The following is a 27,441-nucleotide window of genomic DNA, read 5'->3' as shown; positions in this document are numbered from 1 at the left end:
GTTATTAAAACCTTAATAATAGCAATTATAGGAACCTTTGAAAGAAATCAATATTGGGATTTTTATTATATATCATTAACTTTCAGTGGATCTCTACTGAATACCTTATAAAAATTTATAATTTTTTTGTCCATTAATCTGATATTTGATGGTAAGACTCAATAAGAACAATGCAAAAATGAGAGAAGAGAGGGAAAAATTAATTTTTTTCTTTGACTTTTATTTTATCTGCATAATTTACTCACTTTTTCCTTCAAATATTCAAAAACTTGCATTGGTATTTTTTTCTGACAAATTTCCTCTGTTAGACTTCGTTTTTCTTAGTTCATATTCTTGTGTTAATGGCTGGTGGAGTAATGTTTCCTTGCACAAAATGTTTTTTAAGGTATGTTTCTATCTAGAATGCTAACTGCTCAAATATATGTAGCACATAAATGTTGAAGAGTGCTAACCATAGTTATCTCACTGAAGCATTATTTTTCATTCAGCAAATGTTGACTTAATTCTTAAGTGCCAGGCTCTAAGAAAGGTACTGCAACATTTTCTTACATTAAAGAAACATAAATAAGAGACAGACATATTATAGATTAAATAAGTACAGTGATGCTGTAAAAATCAAATTAAGACAAATAGGAGATGTCTCTGAAAATGATCATTATACAGCCTCTCCATTCCTGCCTATCCTGCATTTCTACCTGCTTAGTTTCTCTGATGAGACATCTATGAGCTCCTTCCCCTTCCAAAGCCTCCCTGCCTCACATTGGCCTCATTGATCATCATCTGCCTTTCTATCTCCCTCTGTAGTATACCCTGGCATTCACTCTGCTCATTGGACTAAGCTGGCCTTCTCACTGCTCTCAGCATTGCCTGAACTTTTCTACCACCATGAGTTTGCTCAGGCTTATCACTCAGCAAGATATGCCCTTGGTTTCTCCTCTGCCTGTCATAATTCTGTCCATCCTTCAAGGCCTGCATTAGTGTGCTTTTTTTATCCATGTTTACTTTCCTTCATTACATCTATTCCTTTTAAGCATTTGTCTAATTATTTAACAGACCCCACCCTTCTGGGATCTAATAATAAACCCACAGGCAAGCTAACAAACTTGAATTCATGGATATCCCCTGTGGAGCCTAGAATTGCTTTCCATTCACTTGGAATAGAGGATGCATACAAATGCAAATATTGAATACATTGTTAAAATGTAGATTCAGACTTCATAAGGCTATGGTAGTGGCCTGCATCTCCTAACAATCTCCAAGTGATGCCAATGTTGCTTGCAGGGTAGCAAGGTACAGGCAAATGATGAGGATGACTTGGGCAAGGGTGGTAATAGTAGAGATAAGAAGTGATCTGATTAGAGAAATATTTTGAAGGTAGACGCTAAAGGGCTTGCTAAAGGAGAAACAATGGCATCAAGATAACTTCTAACTTCAGGGGATGTCAAAGACTGTGAAAGGAGTTTATTTCAGAGCAGAAAAGAGTTCAGTTTGGGATAAGATGCCTTTTAGATTCACAGTAGAGAGAATCACAAAATGCGATGGAAAATAGCAGGTTTATACATCATATTCAGTGTTATTGAAGATTTAAAATTTTATGTTTCTGTGCATCACACCTATGTGACTCTAAGTGTGCTTAGAATTTATTATAATGTATTAAAAATGTGACCAGTGAAGAGGACCTAACTGATTTGTGCTGCAGATTCACTTTCATTCTCTTGCATTGACATTAGTAAAATAAGCAGTGTTTTCTTGTCCCTATGCCAGAATTCCTTACAGTGAAATACACATCATTACTCAAATCATTAAAACTATTCCCAGAGTCCAAAATATGCATCACGGTGCATATTTAAAACACAGTGTACTCAAATACTCTCTAGGTATAGACCTAGACTTTAAGATGATTTTCAGTACCTATTGATTCTAGTAGATGCCTCAATATGAGATGTATTACCATATTTTCCAGGACTGTACAGGCAACTTCATAGTGTGATTAATTATTATTTCTTTTCTTTTCTGGGCAAACTTGTGCAATGTTATTTTTTTTTTTTTTTTTTTTGAGACGGAGTTTCGCTCTTGATACCCAGGCTGGAGCGCAATGGCGCGATCTCGGCTCACCGCAATCTCCGCCTCCTGGGTTCAGGCAATTCTCCTGCCTCAGCCTCCTGAGTAGCTGGGATTACAGGCACGCGCCACCGTGCCCAGCTAATTTTTTGTATTAGTAGAGACGGGGTTTCACCATGTTGACCAGGATGGTCTCGATCTCTTGACCTCGTGATCCACCCGCCTCGGCCTCCCAAAGTGCTGGGATTACAGGCTTGAGCCACCGCGCCCGGCCTGTGCAATGTTATTTTCATTACATTGTGAGAGGCGGACATTAGATAGAGCTTGCATAAAAGTTAATTCTCACTGACTGTCTTCTTTCAAAAGAAGACAGCGTAGACTAGTATTATACCAAAGATAAATTTACTTTTAATCCCCTAAACCTCAATTATGTAAAATCTTGGCTTTACCCATTCTCATTTTGAGAAGGAAAAGCTCTCAGAAGAGTATAAGCTGAAAACTACACAACCAGTCCTTTCTTCCTTGTGATGGCCATGGAAATGCTAGAGTTTAACCAGAGACCTGGACTCACAACAACGTATCAAATATTTTAAAAGAACTTTAAGTAGAACATGCCTGTACTTAGCACTGCTGGGGTGCTAAGTTAACATGCAAAAATAAGATTACGGGAGGTGGTTCATGGTTTCAGGTAAAGACGAAATAAAGGCAACAAAGGGAGTTTTGGTTTAGAGGACAGTTCATGCTGTGGAATGTGTGAAAATTCAGTTTATTGTAAGCAAACATCTTTATAGAAATCCCTGTTTTGCTTTTCTTATTGTTAAACAATAAAATGTGCTAGGCTTTATGACCAGAGAAAAATGGGAAGGACATATTTCAAGGATAGCCAGATGATTACGTTTTTATAAAGAAGATCCCGAACAGATAGAAATTAAACCAAACCATTCAATGGCAGAGGGTGACAGTAGGTCTGACGGCGGCTACTTGTATGGAGAGTGTTGAGGAAGTCAGAACTTTACTCCTCTCTCTGGACTCCTTTCAATCTGGAACCCTCGGCTAGGACTAACTACCTTACAGGACAAGTAGGCTTTCTGTTGATTTGAAAGAATTGTGACTGCTGAACAAAGCCATTGTTGAACCCTAAACTTGGCACATTATGAGGGGTGACCATTAGATCAGGCTTGCATAAACATTAGTTCTCACTAACTCCCTTACCACAGAAAGAAGATAGTGGAGACTAAAGTTGTACTAAGCGCTGGTTGTTGTTCTATAGACTTGTTTTTTATAGTGGCATGGTTGTTCTATAGACCTTTTATAGTGTTTCCTATTGAAATCCAGAATCTAAATCTAGGCATAATTATTTTACGCATTAGTTCAAAGATGTCAAGCATTTTTATTTTACTATTGTATTTATTTTTATGTAATGTGTTAACTATAATATAAAGTTTAACTTTTGCATGGTAATTTAAGAAACTAAATGTCTTACTCTTTCTTTTTCCTAGGTGCACTGAATCAAAAAAATTGGGGAAAGAAATATCCAACATGTAATAGCCCGAAGCAATCTCCTATCAATATTGATGAAGATCTTACACAAGTAAATGTGAATCTTAAGAAACTTAAATTTCAGGGTTGGGATAAAACATCTTTGGAAAACACATACATTCATAATACTGGGAAGACAGGTAAACTATTTGCATTCTCTTTGCCTTTAATATATTTTTCAGAGCTGGAGTATGTTTAGACTAGTTTCATCTCATTTTCCTCTGAATAATGTACTGTGAACTAGGTATAAGTTATATGTAGAAGAAAACAAGTGGAGCACAGAAAATGGGAAATTTAGACAATATTTTGACAATTTGTACAAAAAACTAAAATGACCAATGTCATCATGTCATGTTTTCCTACAGTGTACCAATGATGATGCTGCCTCTAAAAGATGTGATAATGTGATTTACAGCCAATATAATTTAGTCAGTTCCTTAGTCAACCAGGGTTTCTTTTTCTTGATCATTATAGTTTGATCTTTTCTGCCTACCCTCATGTTATATTCAGTATTTGGATATGAGAAAAGCAATTGACAATAATTGAAATTTAAGAAAATAAATTTCTAGCTCTCCTATATAGAAAGCTTAAAGTTGTATTCTATCCTTAGGAAACGCGCTCTTAGTGCCTTTTTTTTTTTTTTTTTTTTTTGAGACGGAGTCTCGCTCTTGTTACCCAGGCTGGAGTGCAATGGCGCGATCTCGGCTCACCGCAACCTCCGCCTCCTGGGTTCAGGCAATTCTCCTGCCTCAGCCTCCTGAGTAGCTGGGATTACAGGCACGCGCCACCGTGCCCAGCTAATTTTTTTTTTTTTTGTATTAGTAGAGACGGGGTTTCACAATGTTGACCAGGATGGTCTCGATCTCTTGACCTCGTGATCCACCCGCCTCGGCCTCCCAAAGTGCTGGGATTACAGGCTTGAGCCACCGCGCCCGGCCCTTAGTGCCTTTTTATTAAGACTATCTTTTAAAAAAACATGAAAAATATAATACATTAAAATTTAAATACAAATTCTAATAAGCTATATGTGGACAAATAATTTCCAAAAAGTGACACCTTTTCTCTTTTGATATTCAAGATTTTTTTTTTTTTAAATAGTATATTGGGAAATTATGTAAAGGCAAATATATACATAAGACAAAGATTAGAAAAATATTCAAAATTATAATAGTAGCTCTATGGGGGTTCTTTTATCATTAGTGAATTTTTTTCTATTTTCTATATTTAGATAATGTAATTATTTGAATGTAATAATTTAATTTCAAAACACAAAAGAGTAGTAGCTGGGCACTGTGGTTCATGTCTGTAATCTCAGCACTTTGGGAGGCCAAAGCAGGCGGATAACTTGAGGTCAGGAGTTCCAGATCAACCTGGCCAACATGGCAAAAACCCATCTCTACTGAAAATACAAAAATTAGCTGGGTATGGTGGCACACTCATGTACTTCCAGATACTCAGAAGGCTGAGACAGGAGAATCGCTTAAACTCAAGAGGCTAAGGCTGCAATGAGCCAAGATCATGACACTGCACTCCAGCCTGGGCAGTGGAGTAAGACCCTATCCTAAACAAACAAACAAACAAACAAATAATCAAAAGAAACACTCATGCCAGGCTCAGTGACTTGCGCCTATAATCCCAGCACTTTGGGAGGCCCAGACGAGTGGATCACCTGAGGTCAGGAGTTCAAGAACAGCCTGGTCAACATGGCGAAAGCTTGTCTCTACTAAAAATAAAAAAAAATTAGCCAGGCATGGTGGTGCATGCCTGTAATCTCAGCTGCTAGAGAGGCTGAGGCAGGAGAATTGCTTGTATCCAAGAAGCAGAGGTTGAGTGAGCCAAGATCGGGCCACTGCACTCCAGGCTGGGCGACAAGAGCAAAACTCTGTCTTAAAACAAAACAAAACAAAACAAACAAACAAAGAAAAACTCATGAAAGTAGAGATTTTCTATATCAGAGCCTGATATGTTATAAACGCTAAGTATTTCTGAATGAATAATTTTTAAAATTATGTTACATGTAATAATTACCTAAAAGTATATTGTCCCAAATCTTGACATTTTTATTTTCAGTTTTGAAGTGTGTTACAAAGCAGTAGGGCATGGAACCTTTGCTTTATTTTTCATAGAGGAGAGTGGTTATTAGATCATTGAGCTAATAGAACTACTGTACTTGGGTTTACTACTGGCTCTTGAAATGACAGTGGGGAACCTTTGAGCAACTTAGCCTTTCTGTGACTTAATTTCCTTATCTGTAAAATAAGGATTATATAGTATCTACTTCCCAAGGTTGTGCAAGGATCAAGCAGATAATATATGTAAAGTAATTAAATAGTATAGTCCATGGTACATCCTAAGTGATAAGTAAATGTTGGTTGTCATTGTTATTGTGCTTGTTATTATTTTTTTTTATTGCATTTTAGGTTTTGGGGTACACGTGAAAAAGATTGTTGCATAGGTGCATACGTGGCAGTGTGATTTGCTGCCTTCCTCCCCTTCACCTATATGTGGCATTTCTCCCCATGCTATCTCTCCCCAACTCCCCCCACTGTCCCCCCTCCCCCCAACAGACCCCAGTGTATAGTGCTCCCCTCCCTGTGTCCATGTGTTCCCATTGTTCAACACCCGTCTATGAGTGAGAACATGCGATGTTTGATTTTGTGTTCTTGTGTCAGTTTGCTGAGAATGATGGTTTCCAGGTTCATCCATGTCCCCTACAAAGGACGCAAACTCACCGTTTTTGATGGCTGCATAATATTCCATGGTGTATATGTGCCACATTTTTCCTGTCCAGTCTATCATCAATGGGCATTTGGGTGGGGGCCAGGTCTTTGCTATTGTAAACTGTGCTGCAATGAACATTCGTGTGCATGTGTCCTTATAGTAGAACGATTTATAATCCTTTGGATATATACCCAGTAATGAGATTGCTGGGTCAAATGGAATTTCTATTTCTAGGTCCTTGAGGAATCGCCACACTGTCTTCCACAATGGTTGAACTAATTTACACTCCCACCAACAGTGTAAAAGTGTTCCTATTTCTCCACATCCTCTCCAGCATCTCTTGTCTCCAGATTTTTTAATGATTGCTGTTCAAACTGGCATGAGATGGTATCTCAATGTAGTTTTGATTTGCATTTCTCTAATGACCAGTGATGATAAGCATTTTTTCATATGCTTGTTGGCCTCCTGTATATCTTCTTTTGTAAAGTATCTGTTCATATCCTTCGCCCATTTTTGAATGGGCTTGTTTGTTTTTTTCTTGTAAATCTGTTTTAGTTCGTTGTAAATTCTGGATATCAGCCCTTTGTCAGATGGGTAGGCTGCAAAAATTTTTTCCCATTCTGTTGGTTGCTGATTCACTCTATTGACTGTTTCTTTTGCTGTGCAGAAGCTGTGGAGTTTGATTAGGTCCCATTTGTCTATTTAGGCTTTTGTTGCCAATGCCTTTGGTGTTTTAGTCATGAAGTCCTTGCCTACGCCTATGTCCTGAATGGTTTTGCCTAGGTTTTCTTGTAGGGTTTTTATGGTGTTAGGTCTTATGTTTAAGTCTTTATTCCATCTGTAGTTAATTTTAGTGTAAGGTGTCAGGAAGGGGTCCAGTTTCTGCTTTCTGCATATGGCTAGCCAGTTTTCCCAACACCACTTATTAAACAGGGAATCCTTTCCCCATTGCTTGTTTTTATCAGGTTTGTCAAAGATCGGGTGGTTGTAGATATGTTGTGTTGCCTCCGATGCCTCTGTTCTATTCCATTGGTCTATAGAAAATATGGAACGCTTCACGAATTTGCGTGTCATCCTTGTGCAGGGGCCATGCTAATCTTCTCTGTATCGTTCCAATTTTAGTATATGTGCTGCTGAAGCCAGCACTGTGCTTGTTATTATTATTAGAGGTAGTTATATCCCTAGCTGGCTAACATGTTGTATTCGGTCCCTGATGCCAACAGTGATTTCTCCCTAATGGAACAGAGACTATTTAAATTGTATTGAAAGACATCAAAATTTTGCACTGGGCTCTCAAGAGAACTCTCCACAAGACTGCTAAAATATAGTCAGATAATATCTGCTGTTGGACTCATACAGGGGAGTTTAAGCTTCTGATGGTTGCCACGCAGGGTTCAAACATGAGATGGCTAAAACTCGTCCATACGAATGAGTTTCCTGCCTTTCCTGCCACAGCCAGGAACCCAGGTTCTGGAGCTTGATGATGAAGCCTGAGTGATACATGGAGGGTTAACCAGTGATACATGGAGGGTTAATAAGGAGTAGAAATGGGCTGAAAGTAGGAAGGAGGGATCACTCTGAGAAGGCTTTTTTTTTTTTAACCTTTCTGTTCCTTTGCCCTTTGCTCTGCCTTCTTATTACCTTCTGACATATCTTAGGGAAGCAGAGCTTTCAAGGAACAGCTATCTTAGGACCCCACACAAACAGAGCAGGTGGACTGGCTATCTTCTGTTCTTGGAGTCATTCATAGTCAAGATCTTTAGCTTAGTTTGCATTTGTGGCAATACGATATGTTAAGTATATTGTACTGACCTACAAAGTTTGGCTTCTAAAATGGCGACTTCATATTTTGTAAATTTATCAAATAAATGACTTTCTTAATGTAACTTAAGTAGATGAAAATTTAGTTGAAATTTAAAATTTCGATTTTCAGAAGTTTAGATGTAATTGTATCTCTTTTCTTAGTGGAAATTAATCTCACTAATGACTACCGTGTCAGCGGAGGAGTTTCAGAAATGGTGTTTAAAGCAAGCAAGATAACTTTTCACTGGGGAAAATGCAATATGTCATCTGATGGATCAGAGCATAGTTTAGAAGGACAAAAATTTCCACTTGAGGTAAATCAGGAGATCCACTGTTTACTATTTTATTTTCTTAATAATTTATGCTTTTATTTAACATATACTTTGATTAATTTTAAAATCAAATATTATAATTTATAAAGTGATATTTTGATTACTTGATTAATATACTAGACTAAGCTAAATGAGTATAAGACTTATCTTTGATTTGCCACTTCCTGATAACCCGAAGTGCCACATAATAGGTAATCAATAAATGTTGATGAATTATTGAATGAAAGAAGGAAAAGGGGGAAAATTGTATTATACTGGAGAATCTTTTGATTTAAACCTTTTGATTAAAATGATAAAAATTTTCAACTGTAAAATTGGCAAAGTAAATAATTATAAAAAAATGAATGTGCAGTAAAATGTTTTCTTACATGTCTGGAGAAAGTCTATATTGGTAGACTTTCTGGGAAGCAGCTTGCTTGTTTTTATTAAGAATTTTAAATAATTTACACTCAATACCTAACATTTAAATGTAAAATTTAATCTAAAAATTTAAAAATGTGCAAAAATTTATTTAAAATATATTGAAACAAAAGGCAATGCTTATTTAAATACATTATGGTGGATATTATAGGTCTTACAAAAATCATGTTTTTGAATGATATATTTACACAAAATAGGTTAATCATATTAATGGTTTTAAAAAGAAACACGTTAAATGGTATAACCAGTATTATTTTTGCAATTTTTAAGTACATGAAAACTAATTAAATTTTGACTGCAAGTGGAGTCTGAGTCAAATGGACTAGGTTTGCATCTTGGCTCCACCAAATTTTGGTTATTAGTTACATAACATCACAATGTATAAATTATTTAACTTACCTATGCTTCCATTTCTCTTCTGTGAAATTGATGCAGTAGCTGCACCTGCCTTTTAATATTATTATGAAAATTAAATGAGGGATTGACTTATTACTCATAAAAGTAATTGAGGGGCCAGGCACGGTGGCTCACACCTGTAATCCCAGCACTTTGAGAGGCAGAGACCAGCAAATCACTTGAAGTCAGGAGTTCCAGACCAGCCTGCCCAACATGGTGAAACCCTACTTTACTAAAAATACTAAAATTAGCTGGATGTGGTAGCGCACATCTGTGATTCCAGCTACTCGGGAGGCTGAGTCATGGGAATCACTTGAACTCAGGAGGTAGAGGTTGCAGTGAGCCAAGATCACACCAATGCACTCCAGACTGGGTGATGGAGTGAGACTCTGTCTCAAAAAAACAAAAAAAAAGGTAATTGATGGAAATCAAGAAAATGTTAATAATAATTTTCTCTGGGTGATGGCATTATAGGTGCCTCTTATTTTCTCCTTTAAAGTCCCCATATTTTCTAAAAGACCTAGAATGAAACTATTCATTTTATAATTCAAAACTGTTCTTAATAATAAAAATAAGATCAAGTGAATTACTTCTTTAAAGACTAAAAAGCTTTTTTAAAAATGTGGATATCCACATTCACATTTACAGCTTATAATCTACATTCTTTTCTTTATTCAGTATTTTTAAAGAAAAGCACATTTATCAAATTTGATTTGTCAGAGTAATCTGTCAACTCATTAAATGGCATGTCACTTCTGAGAGTTTAGCTTACTCACAATATTACCTATGTAGGACAAAGATGAAAATAAAAAAAAATTCTATCAACAAGAGCCCTAAGCAATCAGAATAAATGTTACAGAATCCATGCACTAAACCTAATACGATTTTTTTAATGCAAAAGCCTCTCAAATTCTCTCTCAGTGGTATTATTTGTTGTTTAAAACACTCTTAATGTAATTGTGTAAACAGGAAACCCAAGTATCATCCCTGGATCGCTCCTTATTTCTGATCTCCTACATCTTACAATCAAGTCTTCTCAATTCACCAGACATGGTGGCTCACACCTGTCACCCCAGCACTTTGGGAGGCTGAGACTGGAGGATCACTTAAGCCCAGGAGTTTGAGACTAGTCTGGGCAACATAGTGAGACCCCATCTCTACAAAAAATAAGAGAAATTAGCTGAACATGGTGGCATACGCCTGTGGTCCCAGCTACTCGAGAGGCTGAAGTAGGAGGATTACCTGACCCCAGGAGGTCAACACTGCAGTGAACCATGATCATGCCACTGCACTCCAGTCTGAGTGACAGAGTGAGACCCCCTCTCAAAACAAACAAACAAAAGCCTTATCAATTCTTCCCCTAAATACCATGTGGGAGGTCAGAAGAAAATTTGCTTACTTGGATTATTAAATTAATAATTATTAAATTTTATATTGTATTTCTTTCAATTTCCCATGCTTGTCATACTGTTTGCCTAATAGGCCTTTCCCAGGTAGTCCTTCTGACTTGAACACATGCCCTTCTCTTCTGCCTTTCACCTGGCTAAAAGCTGCTCATTCAGAAATCCTGTCTCTGAAAAGGTTTTGGTGACTCACCCAAAGCAGAAGCCACTGCCATCCTGTTGCACACCTTCTATTTCTCCCATCAGAGCACTAACTATGCTTTATGCAGAGGCTTCCTACTCTTACCTTAATTCTACTTCTATCTAGTCTGAGACACTTGATTTCCAAGCCTAGACAGGAGAAGCACCAAATTGTATACAGGCTGTTAAGGAGAGATACGTATATTGACTAAAGCAGAAATTAACAAGGGATAGCCTCACAGCTGGAGAGGAGAATCAAAATAAGAAACTTAAAACTCTTTGAGATTTTTTAGGTAGAAACTGAGAGTCCTTGAGAGTTTCAATATTAATAGACCACAACATGGTAATATCAAAAAATGATATCTCTGGACTGTCAAGAAAGGCATGCACACTTGAGAAAGAGAGACCCTTATATTTGAAAGAATTCAATAAAAGTTAATGTAATATATGACTATTTATTTCATGTAATTGCCCTAATAAATTTTACCACACAGTCCCCTGGTAATCTCAAAGTGGTCATTTTGGTTTTAGATAAGTCTAACTTTCTATTCCCTTCCTTATTGAAGGATGGTAAATGATAGTAAATGTAGTTGTATACCTGTAATTTATAAAATGTTTTAGAAAAAGGTAGAATGTAGAATTACACAGTTTATAGAATTTTTCAAATAGAACGTATTGAATTGCTTGTTTTATTAAGTCTCTTTGCTGATTTCTATGAAGTCTTTGTGTATCATGAAACTGTTATTGTTACATTTATAGATGCAAATCTACTGCTTTGATGCGGACCGATTTTCAAGTTTCGAGGAAGCAGTTAGAGGAAAAGGGAAGTTAAGAGCTTTATCCATTTTGTTCGAGGTAATGATTATATATACATTGTACATGAATGTAATTCCTTTTGAAGTCACATTAAATATTGATGTGAAATATCAAGACATACTTTCTAACAAATAGAAGAGCTCACATGTAAAATTATAACTAGTGGTGATTTCCAAAAAAAGATGACCCTTACCTGGTATTTTTAAAAGGAGACTCTTGTGTTTGTTAACTGGGTGGATCTTTTCTAGCTGGGGCAAAGTGTTCTCTAAGTACACAGATTTGCTTATTTGTACATACAAACATTATATTAACAATTATGTATTATTATCGGTAACTGAATCATAAAATTTTAAAATTTACTTTTCTTAATGATATATGTAAGTTAACTGGTTTTTTTTTTTTTTTTTTTTTTGCTTTATTTATTTTCACCTAGCTATAAAAAAGTGTGTTTGGAACTTACTATTTTTGAATGCACATATTTAAAATGGAATTTATTAATCTTCACATTTTTGTTGAACAGTTATTCAAATGCTTTATTCTATTTTTAGAATGTGATTCTTCTTTAACAGGTTGGGACAGAAGAAAATTTGGATTTCAAAGCGATTATTGATGGAGTCGAGAGTGTTAGTCGTTTTGGTAAGCTACTGGGAGAAATATCTTTCTTAAAGATTCTGCTTTGGATGGATATGAGTGTTTACAATATGACAAAAATCACTTGTTCCAAAAGGTAGAAAGTAGTACATTTTTAGAGGAGAGCAATCTCTCACTTTCCCCACTTGATAATTTATACATTTCTCATCAAATAAAGAACAATTGATCAGAAAATTTCGTTATGTCAAAAGCATGAAACATTAATGCAAGTAGGAAATTGAAGTTTTTGAAATTTCTTCTTGAAAATAATCTAATTATATCATGCATTTAAAGCCTATTTATCTATTATGTCTCTGCATTGTACATCCCTTAAGGACTAACTCCTAATCTGAAGCCAGCTGATTTTATAAAAATCATATTTTAAAGTAGAAAAGGAATTATTACTCAAGTTAAAATTTATTCCCTGGTGATTTCCTAGATAAATCCTTTGCTTTACCAACATGAGGAGATTAGATTTTTGGAAAAAAGTCAGAACTTACATAGAAGAAGTTGCAATATGCCTTGACGTCGTTCTGCCTGCTGTCGCATGGATCTTGTAATTTGTCACAACAAATGCTTTTAACAACATTGGCAGTGGACTGTAAGCCTGTTCATGTTGCTATTTTATTTTTATTAAGCACCCACACACAGAATCTTAATGCTGCCCTGAGTTACCAATAAAATGGGGATTATTTCTCTCTGGGAAGGTGCAAAATTTGAAATCAGAAAAAAACTCATGTAGACACTTTTCTTGAAAGCAGAAGCCTGGCCTAGGATTGATTTATCGTGGTCAATTACATGTGAGGATCTGAATTGACCCAACTTTTCAGAAGTCAGGAATATGTGAACTCCTGCAGTGTAGCTTTCCAAAAAAAAAAAAAAAAAAAAAAAAAAACCCGCAGTCAAACGCTAGATGAAGCTCTTACTTCCCTCCGTTGACCCAGATTGCAAAATTTAACATTGAATGCCATAAGTCACATTTAATTTTCCCCTCCTTAAGTCAGAGAGTGGATTCTGTCCAGACTGAAATAAAGCAACTAGTTTGAATTCCTGTACTTAAAAAAAAAAAGCTAAAATATGAATTCTGAATGTTCTAGACCTTCCTGTGGGGAACAGTGAAAGAGATGTTAACACTGGATTTCTAACCCCTGACTTCTGTAACTATAGGACCTTTGACACGTTCTCTTAAGGCCTCTTTAGTTTCCCAGGGTACTTTACTTTTGTGGGGTGCCTTGGAAGGCACTCATATGAGCTTGAGAATAAACTTGCTCATGTTTTTTAACTAAAGTTTCCTTTCTAGTATCTACTGTCTACAAGCCATTCAGGAAGATACTTTGTCAGATACATGTGACCGCATATTCTCTTATATTCTCACTCTTTCTGAGAATATGGATTCCCTGTGACAACATTATTCTGTCTATATCTTGGCTCTTAATTTGAAAGCAGAACAGTTCTTAGATTAGCTGAGGACAGATTCTAGTCCTTTACCCTCTCTTTCTCTCTCTCTACCCGCCTCGTATTAGTCCATTTTCACACTGCTGTAAAGATACTCCTTGAGACTGAGTGACTTGTAAAATAAAGATATTTAATTGACTCACAGTTCTGCATGGCTTGGGAGGCCTCAGGAAGCTTACAATCGTGGTAGAAAGCAAAGGGTAAGCAAGGCATGTATTACATGGCAGCAGGAGAGAGAGAATGAGACACTAGCAAAGGAGAAACCGAAACACTTATAAAACCATCAGATCTCGGGAGAACTCACTCACTGTCATGAGAACAGCATGGGGGAAACTGTTCCCATGATCCAGTCACTTCCCACTTGGTCTCTCTTCAACACATGGAGATTACAATTTGGATTACAATTCAAGATGAGACTAGGGCAGGGACATGAAGCCAAACCATATCACTACTATTTATGCACCAACTTCCTCTTTTACCAAAAAACAAAATCCTTCATGCCTATCAATTCATTCAGCTGGATACTTAGTATTTCAATATACTCAGCAAGGACAGCTGCCCAAACCAAGTTAAGTTGTCTTTCTCATTTTGAGAGTTTTTAAATTAAATCTGGTCTTACTCCTGACTCTAGAAAATACCCTACTGCCAATAAACTGAAGGCTTCCCCATATTGGTTGCTGCTGGCAACCTTGAGGATCAAAGGTGGGGCTTGTCTTCTGGCAGTGACTCTTGGAATCACACCTAAACCCCCAAATTCAGCTCTGTATTCACCATATAATGTAAGTTATTAAAAAAACCTTTTCAACCATTATTCAGATTATAAGATCTCTCTTACCATGCTGTGGACTGGTTGCTCATTTCCTGTTTCCTCCCTAAAGGACAAAGCCCATTTCTCATTCCTTCCCTCAACCCCTTTCTTTCTCTCCCTCTCTTCCACCATACCTACTCAATGTTAGGCATTATTCTGTCCATGGAGTGGAGAGACAGAGAGCATGGTGTTGCAGCAATGCTGAGATAATGCATTAATACTTTCCAGGCAGAGCCCACAAAAAACGTTAGTTGCAATCTTTCAAGTTGCAGAGACACATCCCAGGTAACATCATCAGTGATTATCTGATGGGAATTATTAGAATGATTTATGGTGCTTTCCTAATCACAAATTCAGCCCAGAAATTTCTATACTGAAAAATCCTCATAGGCATTGGTGTGGCCCCCTGCTAAATACCATTGTCCTAAGTAATAGGAGTTGCTTTCATGTAGTTACCAGCCTTTCCCTAGTGCTTGGCGCCGTTGTGGTTTCTTCGTCTTTGTTCCTCCCCGTCTTTTTTCCTTCCACTGTTAGCCTTCTCATGGAAGGATCTGATTAGTTGGTGGTTGATCATCAATATATGTTCAAGCAAATGGTGATTGCATAAATAAATGACTGACCCCAAATAGAGCAGCGTTGGTTCTGGTGTGCTTCTCTCTTGTGTTAACAATAGTGACGTTATTTGGATGAAGCAGGTGTTTCTTCTCAAGCCAACAAAACAAAACAAAAACCACAAACACAAAGGAAACATGCTGTAGTGAAATTTCTTTAAAAGAAAATGTAACTGAAAAGCACTTCTGTAATTGAAAAGTCTTGTGATATCTAGTTACCACGTCCGTAAGAGAGACTAGGTGATTGCTATTGAGGTTCAGAGGCAAGAAGAATGGATTCCACATTGGGGATAGGGAGAGGAAAATTATAAAACGCTTCTTCTAATTCTTTTGCTTCCTTTTAACTTTTTTCCCCTTTAATTTCTTTCCCAATTATAGCAGAATTCTTTATCTCACTCTCCTTACTTAGGTCTCACCTCTGCTCTCCCTTTCTGGCCCTTGGTTCTCCTGGGGTCAATTCATTTTCACCTAATTTAGCAGTGAGTCAATTTCTGGCTCCTTACTTAATTAGTATTCTCAACACACACATTTTTCATGACATATTTGTAAGATAAATTTAGTCTTCAGTGGAAAAAGGAACAATTACAGTCCACTGACAAGGAGGTAATTTAACCACAACAATTTTCTAATATTGAAAACATAAATCTACAAGAAAAAATTCACAGATTAAAAATAAATACTCTTCTTATTTCCTAAGAACTTGAATCTAATCTGAATTCTGATCATGTTATCTTGGCATTGGAGACCTGGAGGACATACTTTTAGAAGTTAATAATGAATCTGTTAAATCAGACAGAACTTGAACTTTCTAATGGATTAAAACTAGATTTAGGCCATATTGACAAGACTCTCAATTCAGTCAAGAAAAGGTTTTTATTTCTAAGAGTCAGTTTTTAATTCAGACTGAAGCAGTGGTCTCTAACTTTAGTTAATAACAGTATTCCTTTTCTTTTCAGAAGTTTCTGTGTTACAGAAAAGTTAACATTTACTAATTTAACTTTTAAATAACTTTTTTTTCTTTGAGGCTTTCTGAATATGTTCAGTCTTCATAGAGTTTAGAGCTGAAATAGACTTTTAAGGTCAAATAGTCATTTCATGTTCTAATGTGGAAAGTGTGATTAAGAAAGACTAAAACCTAGACCGGGCGCCGTGGCTCACGCCTGTAATCCCAGCACTTTGGCAGGCCTAGGCAGGCAGATCAGAGGTCAAGAAATCAAGACCATCCTGGCCAACATGGTGAAATCCCTTCTCCACTGAAAATGCAAAAATTAGCTGAGCATGGTGGTGCGTGCCTGTAGTTCCAGCTGCTTGGGGGTGGGGATACTGAGGCTGGAGAATCGCTTGAACCCGGGAGGCAGAGGTTGCAGTGAGCCGAGATCACACCACTGCATTCCAGCCTGGTGACAGAACAAGACTCCGTCTAAAAAAAAAAGACTAAAACCTTGAAAAGGCCTTACTTTACTTGGGATTTTCTACAGTGTCCTGCATGTTTGCATCACCTGAGGATGCTTTTTGAAAATCTAGATGCCCAGGCCTGACCACTAGAGATCTTAATTCAAATGGTCTAGAGTGGGGCCTGGGGCATTGGTATTTTTCTGCAACTCCCCAGATTATTCACATAAGGATTAAAACCACTGCTCTACACTCTGCCACCTCACTTAGACTAGGTTAATTGGCTTCAGGGACTATTTCTTTCTTTCTTTCTTTCTTTTTTTTTGAGACGGAGTCTTGCTCTGTTGCCCAGGCTGGAGTGCAGTGGCACAATCAGCTTACTGCAACCTACGCCTTCTGGTTCACGCAGTTTTCCTGTGTCAGTCCCCCGAGTAGCTGGGATTACAGGCATGCGCCACCACACCTGGCTAATTTTTGCATTTTTAGTAGAGAGGGGGTTTCGTCATATTGGCCAGGCTGGTCTCTAACTCCTGACCTCGTGATCCGCCCACCTCGGCCTCCCAAAGTGCTGGGATTACAGGCCTGAGCCACGACTCCCAGCCCTCAGGGACTATTTCTTAATGGCCTCAATCTCATAGAGAGGGCAGAGGAGTTGCACTGGGCTGGTTAGTTCAGGAGACAGGAAAAAGAATTAGACATGGCTCTCACTGACAAACAGATTACTGCCTACGTTGAGTGAGGGCTAGTTCACAAATAGTTAAATGGTGAAGGTATCGCTATTGACAAGTGCTATTGGAGAGATACAAATGAGACTATTCAAGGAGACATACATTTGGATTGTTTCAGGGTTTGAATGTCAGATGGCCGACCTAGAAAACTCTACCAGTTTTTGGAGAGAAATTCTGTAATCTGTATATAAGTTTATATATAAGAATAAATCAATATTTATTGATTTATATACATATGTGTATATTGTATCAATGTGTCTACACATATGTATATTGTATTAAAAATATTTTTCCACTCATTGACTTTCCTTTTTACTCTCTTAATAATGACTGTTGATGAATAGATCTTGATTGTTATGCACTAAACTTTATTATTTTTCTTTGTATGGGTAATATTTTTTGTGTGTGGCATTTCAGGAACCTCAACCTACCATTAGGTTATGATGATAATTTTTAAAATATTTTCCTTTAAAATTAATCTGTTCACATTTAAATCTGCAATCAGATTAGAACTAATTTGTGCTTATGATGTAAAGTAGGGAATCAAGATATACTTTTTTCCACGGGGATATTCAATTGATACAGCACTGTTTATTGAAAAGACCATCCATTCCACATTCCATAATAATTTTTCTATCATAAATCAAATGACCATATTTTTATCTTTTATTTTCTCTCTCATTGTCCTCCTCATCTATGTTTGCACAAATACCTCACTATCATGATTTTTACAGCTTTCTATATAACAGTATGACAGATCTTCCTATCTGGTAGTGAAAGTTCTCCAGCTTTATTATTTTTCAATTGTCTTAACTTTTCTTTGGATTTTTATTGAAATTTGAGAATCAACATGTCAATTACACCCAAAACCTTCTGGGATTTTAAGATTTTATTGAATCTATCAATCAATTTGGTGAAAATAACACCTTTACAATGCTGACTCTTCCAACCCATGAACGTGGTCTTTCTGCCATTTTAATGTTTTATTTAATTCTCTCAGGAATATTTTGTAATTTTCAGTGTAGATGTTCTACACATCATTTGTTATATTTACTTGTATTTGATAGCATTTTGCTATTTTAAATCATGTTGCTTTAAAGTTTATTTTCTGTCGTTTGATGCTGGTGCACAGAAATACAATTGATTTTTGTATATTGGTCTATGTGCAGTGACTTTGCTAAATTCATTTATTATTTCTCATACTCTGTAAATGATTTTCATTGTTTAACATGCACAATCATGTTATTTGCACATTGTGATGGTATTATTTTTCCTATACAATCTTATGATTTTTGTTTCTTTTTTCTTTATTGCACTGGCTTAGTCTTCCAGTTCAATGTTAAATAGAAGTGGTGATGGCAGGATATCCTGGTGTCATTCTTGAACTCTAAGGAAACACTTTCAATAAGTCATTCTTAAACAGTATAACTAGTACAGGCTTTGATGATAATCTTCACCAGAATAAGGGTTTGTTTTTGTTTTCCATTAACTGGTATTGAGTCTTATGAAGTGATACAACTGTTTCTATTGAGATGATCATATGATTTCTGAGTATCTTTTATATGTAAAATATTCTGTTCAGCGTCTTGATATTGTAAAGATAATTCATCTAACACCGTATAGTGACATACGTAGGACAATTTGGGACATGCCAGCTATATTATCATTTTAAAAATATATCTAAAATGTTTCAAAATCTCATTGTTGATTAAATACATAACAAAGCATGTGTCTCTGTTTCATAGAAGCTTGGAAGAGCTAAGTTCCAATGGTGAGACTCCAGCTGAGATGTATATTTTTCCTTTTTAGGGAAGCACGCTGCCTTAGATCCATTCATACTGCTGAACCTTCTGCCAAACTCAACTGACAAGTATTACATTTACAATGGCTCATTGACATCTCCTCCCTGCACAGACACAGTTGACTGGATTGTTTTTAAAGATACAGTTAGCATCTCTGAAAGCCAGGTAATCTTAGAAATTCAAACAAATCAAGTAATTGAAAGCCATTTAAAAAACATTATGTTCTAACTTTGCTGTAGAATATCCATTTTAAAGCATAGACCGATGCCTTTGAAGCAGATATGTTAAATTATTTGATCTTCTTTTCAGTTGGCTGTTTTTTGTGAAGTTCTTACAATGCAACAATCTGGTTATGTCATGCTGATGGACTACTTACAAAACAATTTTCGAGAGCAACAGTACAAGTTCTCTAGACAGGTGTTTTCCTCATACACTGGAAAGGAAGAGATTCATGAAGCAGGTACATATTTAACTATAATCTGTAACTGTTGTAAATGCAATGTTGTAGGAGTTAATTGTGGTAAAATGGAAAATATAGAGGACTTAGAGCTTTAGAAATGTTTTAATTATTAACTTTGTAGCTTTAGGTAAGCTGTCTAATTCTCTGAATGTCAGATACCACATCTATAAAATGGCAACTAAAAAAAATCTACTCTTTCCCTTAAGAATAGCCCCATTTTATAGATGAGGAGAACTGAGATTTAATAAGGAAAATCATTTCCCTAGAATACACAGTAAAAAGTAGCAAAGCAAAATACACACCTCTGAGTTCACTTTCTGGTATTTGCCTGGGCTAAGAGGTTTGAGAAAACAATGAATAAGAGGCTGAGGTGTTCAGAGCTTGGGCAATCACTTCTGGTTGGGATGATCAGGAAACCTTCATGGGAGAACCACCGTTGAACGAGTCTTGACACAGTATTTGGGTTTCAAGGTGCTTATCTTTCTGTTGGCAGCTCCCAAGAAGGAGCCTAGCACCTAATCAGTACTGAAAATAAATGCACGGAGTTATTAATGAATAAGAAGTGAATCTTCTTCTCAGTTTCCTTCTTCGGAGGAAAATAATTTTGCTCTTGTTAGGTGCAGCCAATGGAAATGACACCAGAGGGGTGTCTCTGGAGTGCCCCCCCGGTGTCATTTCCATTGGCATTTTTAAATGTCTACAGAACACAATCAGATACATCTGCTGACTCGTCCTTTTCAGTTCTTACTGAAGTTGTACTTGTTCATTAAATAAATCATTGAAGTACCCTTTGCGTTGGGGACTTCTAACCTTTCCAAGTAGATGGACCTCTTTGATATCAGTCCTGCAATGAAATCAATGATTTTTTTGTCATGTATAATTTTAATTTAATATCTGCTTTTGAAGATTAGACATTATAACAATAAGCTTCTTATTTTTTTGAGACAGAGTCTCACTCTGTCGCCCAAGCTGGAGTGCTGTGGCATGATCTCAGCTCACTGCAACCTCTACCTCCCAGGTTCAAGCGATTCTCCTGCCTCAGTCTCCTGAGTAGCTGGGATTACAGGCATTTACCACCATGACCAGCTAATTTTTGTATTTTAGTAGAGAGGGGGTTTTACCATGTTGGCCAGGATGGTCTCGATCTCTTGACCTCGTGATCCACCTGCTCGGCTTCCCAAAGTGCTGGGATTACAGGCATGAGCCACCACGCCCAGCCAACAATAAGCTTTTATTGTTTTAACATGATATTTCTAAGAATTGTTTATCTTTTAACAAAACAATAGAACTCAAGAAGTGATGAATAGCTGTATTTAATGGGACATTAAATTTTAAATTAAATTACCCCAAAGTGAGGAAATTTAATTATATTTCTACAGTAGTACTAAGCACTATAGCATAATGTTCAGTAAATAATAGACAATCTATTAGAAAAAGGAAGGTAGATTTAATCATCCCCTCTTCTCAAATATGATAGACCAGATTACAAATTAAATAAATATGATTCTTTTTTGCCACACAGTTTTATCAATTCTATTTTATTAACACCCTTCAGTAGCTCTGCATCACTATTAGAATATAATTCAAACTGTTTGTTATTGCATGGTAGGCTCTGTGTAGGTTTACTAGGAAAACTGCATTCTTCGAGGTTCCTTTTTTTTTTTTTTTTTTTTTGAGACAGAGTTTCACTCTTGTTGCCCAGGATGGAGTGCAATGGTTCAATCTTGGGTCACCACAACCTCCACCTCCCGGGTTCAAGTGATTCTCCTGCCTTAAGCCTCCCTAGTAGCTGGGATTACTGGCATGCTGGCTAATTTTGTATTTTTAGTAGAGATGGGGTTTCTCCATGTTGGTCAGGCTGGTCTCAAACTCCTGACCTCAGGTGATCTACCTGCCTCGGCCTCCCAAAGTGCTGGGATTACAGGTGTGAGCCACCGCGCCCAGTCCCAGGTTCCATTTATACATTTGGCTTCCCTGTTGGTGGCATGTTCCTCTCCACTATCTTCACTTCCCTGCCTCCTCATTCTTTGAGACTAAAGTTGAGCATTGCATCCTCTGAGAGGCCATCTCTAACTCTACTTCTGTCCCCCTAAGTCTGGCCCTGGCAGTGGCCACAGGGCTGCACACTCAAGGAGACGCTATACCCATCGATAGATGGTAAATGGTGCTCATCTGGAGGTTGTATGGTGTGCTCAGCTTTTACAGACGTCATAGCAGTTGCCATATTATGGTAATTGTCTGTGTACTTATTTGTCTCTGCCAGCAATCTCTGAGCCCCATAATAGAAGTAAATAAGTATTTTATCTCTTTACCTCCATGGCCAAACTAAAGTAAAGCTGTCGTTCACTAAATATTCACCACACGGCTGAAAGAATCCATTTCCACCTAATAAAAACATAGCAAGTTATGCTTGATGGGTGCTTCCTGCACTGTTTAATGTGTAAACCTATACAAAATTCTGATTTAATGTAGAACATTGCATTCACAGTTAAGTGTTAAAGGACCAAAGTAATAATCCATAATAACAGGAACAGTAATAGCTACTATGTGTTCTGTGACTCTGCCACACACCGGAACCAGACAATATTTGACTTAGACCTCGCATCGCTCTTATGAAGTTGCTCTTATTGTCTTCATTTAATATCAGTTTGGGAAGCTGATATTAAATGCCTTGCCCAAGTTTACACAACTAGAAAGGAATGGGGTCAGTATTTGAACCTAACTCTCCCTGAATCTAAAGCTTTGCAAAGTTCTGTGCACTGTACTTTACATTTATGCAGGAACATAATTTCTGCTTACATTAAAAAAAAAACTGATGACTTTAAAGACATGAAACTTCAAAAAAATAATAATGGATTTGAGTGTTTTGTTTATCCTAAGGTCAAACACAGAAACAACACTTTCTGTGTTTGGTGTTTGGGTTCTATAAATAAATGATAGGAAAGCAATTTTCTTGAGTGGAGCTTGTAGGAATCTATTTTATTCCCTTAGACCATGTGTGTATATTGTCACAGAATTTCACATCCCTGCTGCAACACTATTATGAGTGCCATAGTAATAATAATTTACTTATCACCTGTTTGTCTGTGGTTTGGTTTCAAAATAAATGGCAGAACTAACCATAAAAACAACAACTCAAAATAGACTCACTCATTTAAATTGAAGGGATTTAAATATGCAATACTTAAGGAAAAACTAGAAAGTTCTACAATAAAAATGCACATTCATAGGCTGTTTTTGTCGTGTACTTATTCCTTTGCGTGCCCCTTCCCCACCTTCCTCAAGAAAATTCAGTCACACCAACTACTTTGTAATGTTTGTATTTTTGACTAAATATTTATGAAGTGATAGAGAAAACTCAGCATCTCATCAAAATACCTGCCTACAGCTTCAACAGTATTTCTTAGAAAGTATTATTCCCTTATATTTTATATCCTTAGGATAAATAAAAGTCCTCAAAAGCCAATCCTAGTTTTTACTAAGGTTTTACGTCTTTATGGCCATCAGTTTTTATACTAAAACTATATTAGCAAAAACATACCTCTTCTGCTTTCTCACGTGCTGGGCCTTAGAGTCTTTGCCTTCAGATTGTTTGACCCTCCCCTTTGGTCAGTTCTTCTCACAGAGTCTCAGCCGCTACCCTCATCCCACCCAAGTTTTCACGTCTTCTTAAGGCAGAAACATTACCTTTGTCCCAGATCCTTCCAACTTACCTACCCATGCTCATCCCAGTGAGCTCAGTAATCAAAAAAAGCCCTTTTTGGTAGAATGATTTATATTCTTTTGGGTATATACCCAGTAATGGGATTGCTGAGTCAAATGGTAGTTCTGTCTTAAGTTCTTTGAAATCTCCAGACTGCTTTCCACAATATCTGGACTAATTTACATTGCCACCACAGCATAGAAGCATTCCTTTTCTCTGCAGCCTCACCACCTGCAGTGTTTGTTGGCTTTTTAATAATCGCCATTCTGAATGGTGTGAGATGGTATCTCACCATAGTTTTGATTTATATTTCTCTGATGATTAGTGATGCTGAGTATTTTTTCATGTTTCTTAGCACTTGTATGCCTTCTTCTGAGAAGTGACAAATGTACTTAGATGTACATAGCTCTGCTAGTCACAATAGGAAAGACATGGAATCAACCCAGGTTCCCAGTTGTATTTTAGATAAAGAAAATGTAGTACATATACACCATGGAATACTACACCATCATAAAAAAAAAATGAAGTCGTGGTTTTTTTTTTTTGCAGCAACATGGATGGAGCTGGAGGTCATAATCCTAAGTGAACTAATGCAGGGACAGAAAACCAAATACCTCATGTTCTCACTTATAAGCGTGAATTAAACATTAATCACACATAGACTTAAATATGGGAACAGTAGACACTGTGGTCTACCAAAGAGTGGAGAGGTGGGTGGGTTAAAAAGTCTACCTATCAAGTGCAATGCTCACTACCCGTGGGACGGGATTTGTACTCTAAACCTCAGCATCTTTTAGTATTCTCATGTAACAAACCTGTGTATGTACCCTCTGTATCTAAAATAAAGGTTGAAGTAAAAATAAATAAATAAATAAATAATTTTTTTTTTTTTTTTTTATTTTATTTTTTTTATAAGATGGGGTTTCACTCTGATGGCCAGGCTGGTCTTGAACTCCTGAGCTCAGGTGATCCACCCACCTCAGCCTCCCAAAGTGCTAGGATTACAGGCGTGAGCCACCGCGCCCGGCCAATAAATAATTTTTAAAAGGGGTTCTTCATTTGCCAAAACATATCCCCTTCTTGGGGGTCAGAGATGATACAGAACTTTTTTTTTTCTAGTAACATAGACTTATATGCACATTTATGATTTTGAAGTTTCAATTGTTGCCAAAATATATCGTTTTGAGATAGCAATGAAATAGAAAATCAGGTCGTGGCAGTTGGATGAATCTCATCCACACAGTTACATATTCAGTCAATTTTTTTTAGATTTAATGTGAACCACTGTCAAATAACTGATTAATACGCCTTTATGCAGTATAGAGTCTTCCTGATTAGCCAAAACTGAAAGTAATAAAGTAATTCCTCTTTCTTCTGAACCGTCATACTCCCTGACCTGCAGTTGTGGCACTTTGCCTTTCTTGCCTTGCTCCAGATGAATTTATGTGCATGCCTTGATTTCTTGGTAGATCTCTGTCTAATGGATCTCAGTATTACCTGTAACATCTGATAGAGTACCTGGCAAGTAGTAAGAGCTGTCTGACTCCTTGATGAAAGATAAATAAATGAATGAATTAAAACATTGGCTAAAGATTACTCATATCTAAGCCTCTGGGGTTAAAAAGAGCATATGTGTTATTGGCAACAAACACAGATTTTCAGGCAGGTTGGAACCAAGTTCTTCTTGCTGAGCATCCTTTAAATAATTAAAAATTTGCAAAGCCTTCACAAGAATACAGTACAGTAGTATCAGCATGTGTGTACAGTTCATGTTCAAAATTAAATATCTCTCCAGGAAAAGAAAGATTCTAATTTTAAAAAGATAGTATCAGTGTCATGATAGAATTGTTAAGAGATAGTTTCCTTTGTGAATGAAAAATATAGCTAAATAATTTACTTAATTTATTCTTCATTTTGACTCTGTTAATCCTCTGTAAAATTATTGTAGTTAACAATAATGAACACCTAGCATATTGAGATTATATAATAATTTTTATACATGGCCATTTTATAACAGTCTGCATTTATTGAAATCATTATAAAGAAGTGAGCTACTTGCTTTTATTTTTCGCAGTTAAAAAAGAGAAGACGTGAATCTGACTAGACTCATAGAAATTAGTTGTTTCTTTCTTCCCAAAGTAGAACTTGCTTTTTCCATCACGAGTCTTTACGCTCACTGAGCATTTATTATCATTTGTCCTGTGCATAGAAATACTGTGTTCTTATGAAAGTCTTTTTCTTATTGGATATACTATCTCCTTTCTACATTTGGGAACTGAATTTGAGAATAAGAATTGAGGATTGTATTTATACTCAGTTTTGATCTTTATTAAATTTAATCAGAAAATAGATGTTTATTACTTGAAGTTATAAAAAGTAGGAAATATAGATAATCACACCAAAGAAAATAAAAATTCCCTGTAACCAGAGATAATTATTAAGATTTTGGTAAATATCTATCCAGGTCTTTCTCTGAAATAAAAAAAAAAAAATGTTACTATATTTCACAAAAATGAGACTATACCACATGTCTGTTTACTGATTTTTTTACTTCATGACATATCTTTAACACATTATTATTAATTTTTATGTGGTATGCCATCATATAGTTATAACTGTATATTAAACCTTAACCAGTTTTTCAATTTTGGACATTCAGGTAATATATTTTTGCCATTATAAATATCTAGCATCTTCATTTGGACCAAGAGGAGAAGTAAAAGCTAGCATAAAAATTGTCAAAATCTTGCTCTTAATAAATGCATTATAGGAAAATGTATTTTTAGAAATAACATTGCAAATAATTGCAAAAACCATGTGAGATTTATATCTTCATACAAATTCTGTAAGGTTAGAGACCAAGCCTTACTCATTTTTTGCGTTCACAGCAGGCACTCAATAGATTATTTGTAAATTAATACATATTTCATCAGAACTTCAAACCCCTATATTTCCATTTGTATGGAGAGCTGCCATTTATTAGGAAGGCATTTCTTTTTGGCATCATGGAATGGACACTGCTCTTCTAAGGATCACAAAGTTTAATAGAATTGTCTAATCTGATCTTGAAATTGTCTTTCTTTTTTTTTTTTTTTTTTTTTTGAGTCAGAGTCTTGCTTTGTCAACCAGGCTGGAGCACAGTGGCTGGATCTCTGCTTACTGCAGCCTCTGCCTCCTGGGTTCAAGCGATTTTCCTGCCTCAGCCTCCAGAGTAGCTGGGATGACAGGCGCGTACTACCAAACCCGACTAATTTTTATATTTTTAGTAGAGACAGGGTTTTACCATGTTGGCCAGACTGGCCTCAAACTCCTGACCTCAGGTGATCTGCCCACCTCCGTCTCCCAAAGTTCTGAGATTACAGGCTTGAGCCATCGTGCTTGGCCAATAAAAACTTTTTTAAATAATGAGTACTATGTGTGAATAACAGTACAAATGTAGCAAAAATATGAAGTAGATGAAGTTCAACTTCATCCATGACTTCCAGGCATCAGATGCTTTCATGCTGCCTCCTTATCACCTCGCAAGGTTTTTCTTCTAAGAAGCAGGGGCCTGCTGAAGCACAGGGGGAAAAGCAGTCTTCAACATCCAGTGGACTTGATTTTAAACCTCAGCACCAATACGTATTAGTCGTCTAAAAACTATCAACTTACTTAACCTCTCCAAGTTTCAGTTTCTTCACCTATAGAATGGAAAAGTTAAAAATGGTCACCTTATAGGGTTGTAGTGAAGTTTAAATGATCTAAAATTTGGAAAGCAGTACAGTCTCTAGAAGGTAATGTGCTACTGACTCGTGACTAATATCATTGTCGTGTATATATGACAAAGAGGCAAGATACCACAATGATAGTTGAATAGTATGGCACACTATTCAAGTTTTTCATGTTTAAGGTGTTTTTGTTGAGTAGAATTATGGATACACTTCAAATCTCATTTGCTAGCACTGTAATATATTTAATGCAAACTTAAAAAAAAGATAAAATGGTTGTCAAGGCAGAGTAGCATGAAGGGAGTGTCCTTTAAGCATAATATTTTTACCTATGAGAAATGTTCTACAATATCCTGAAAAACGTCATGATGAATTATACATTACCTTCTTGAAGGTCAGTGGGTTATTAATAGCATTTTTTAAGGTCACATGTATGTTAACACTGTACTGCAAATATTTTTTAAAATGTGAAAT

At 36.4% G+C, this 27,441-nt stretch overlaps 1 protein-coding gene and 1 non-coding gene across 6 annotated transcripts in view; one reads left to right on the top strand and one right to left on the bottom strand.

The window, feature by feature from the left end:
• Positions 1-27,441, top strand: part of PTPRZ1 (protein tyrosine phosphatase receptor type Z1) — a 193,111-nt gene that overhangs the window by 95,374 nt on the left and 70,296 nt on the right. For all 5 annotated transcript variants that reach the window (XM_064373969.1, XM_064373967.1, XM_064373965.1 and 2 more), the window contains exons 3-8: positions 3,561-3,740; positions 8,287-8,438; positions 11,615-11,710; positions 12,241-12,307; positions 19,105-19,262; positions 19,407-19,557. In XM_064373969.1, the coding sequence (XP_064230039.1) occupies positions 3,561-3,740; positions 8,287-8,438; positions 11,615-11,710; positions 12,241-12,307; positions 19,105-19,262; positions 19,407-19,557 (804 nt within the window). The remainder of the gene's footprint in view (positions 1-3,560; positions 3,741-8,286; positions 8,439-11,614; positions 11,711-12,240; positions 12,308-19,104; positions 19,263-19,406; positions 19,558-27,441) is intronic.
• LOC135274608 (U6 spliceosomal RNA) lies at positions 7,361-7,467 on the bottom strand. Its single transcript, XR_010342398.1, has one exon. It is a non-coding gene; the product is annotated as a U6 spliceosomal RNA (small nuclear RNA).

The sequence above is a fragment of the Aotus nancymaae genome, unplaced genomic scaffold (genome assembly GCF_030222135.1).
Source record: "Aotus nancymaae isolate 86718 unplaced genomic scaffold, 86718_ANA_hifiasm-v0.15.2.pri h1tg000002l, whole genome shotgun sequence".
NCBI lineage: Eukaryota > Metazoa > Chordata > Mammalia > Primates > Aotidae > Aotus > Aotus nancymaae.
This window is presented reverse-complemented; position numbering and strand designations above follow the sequence as displayed.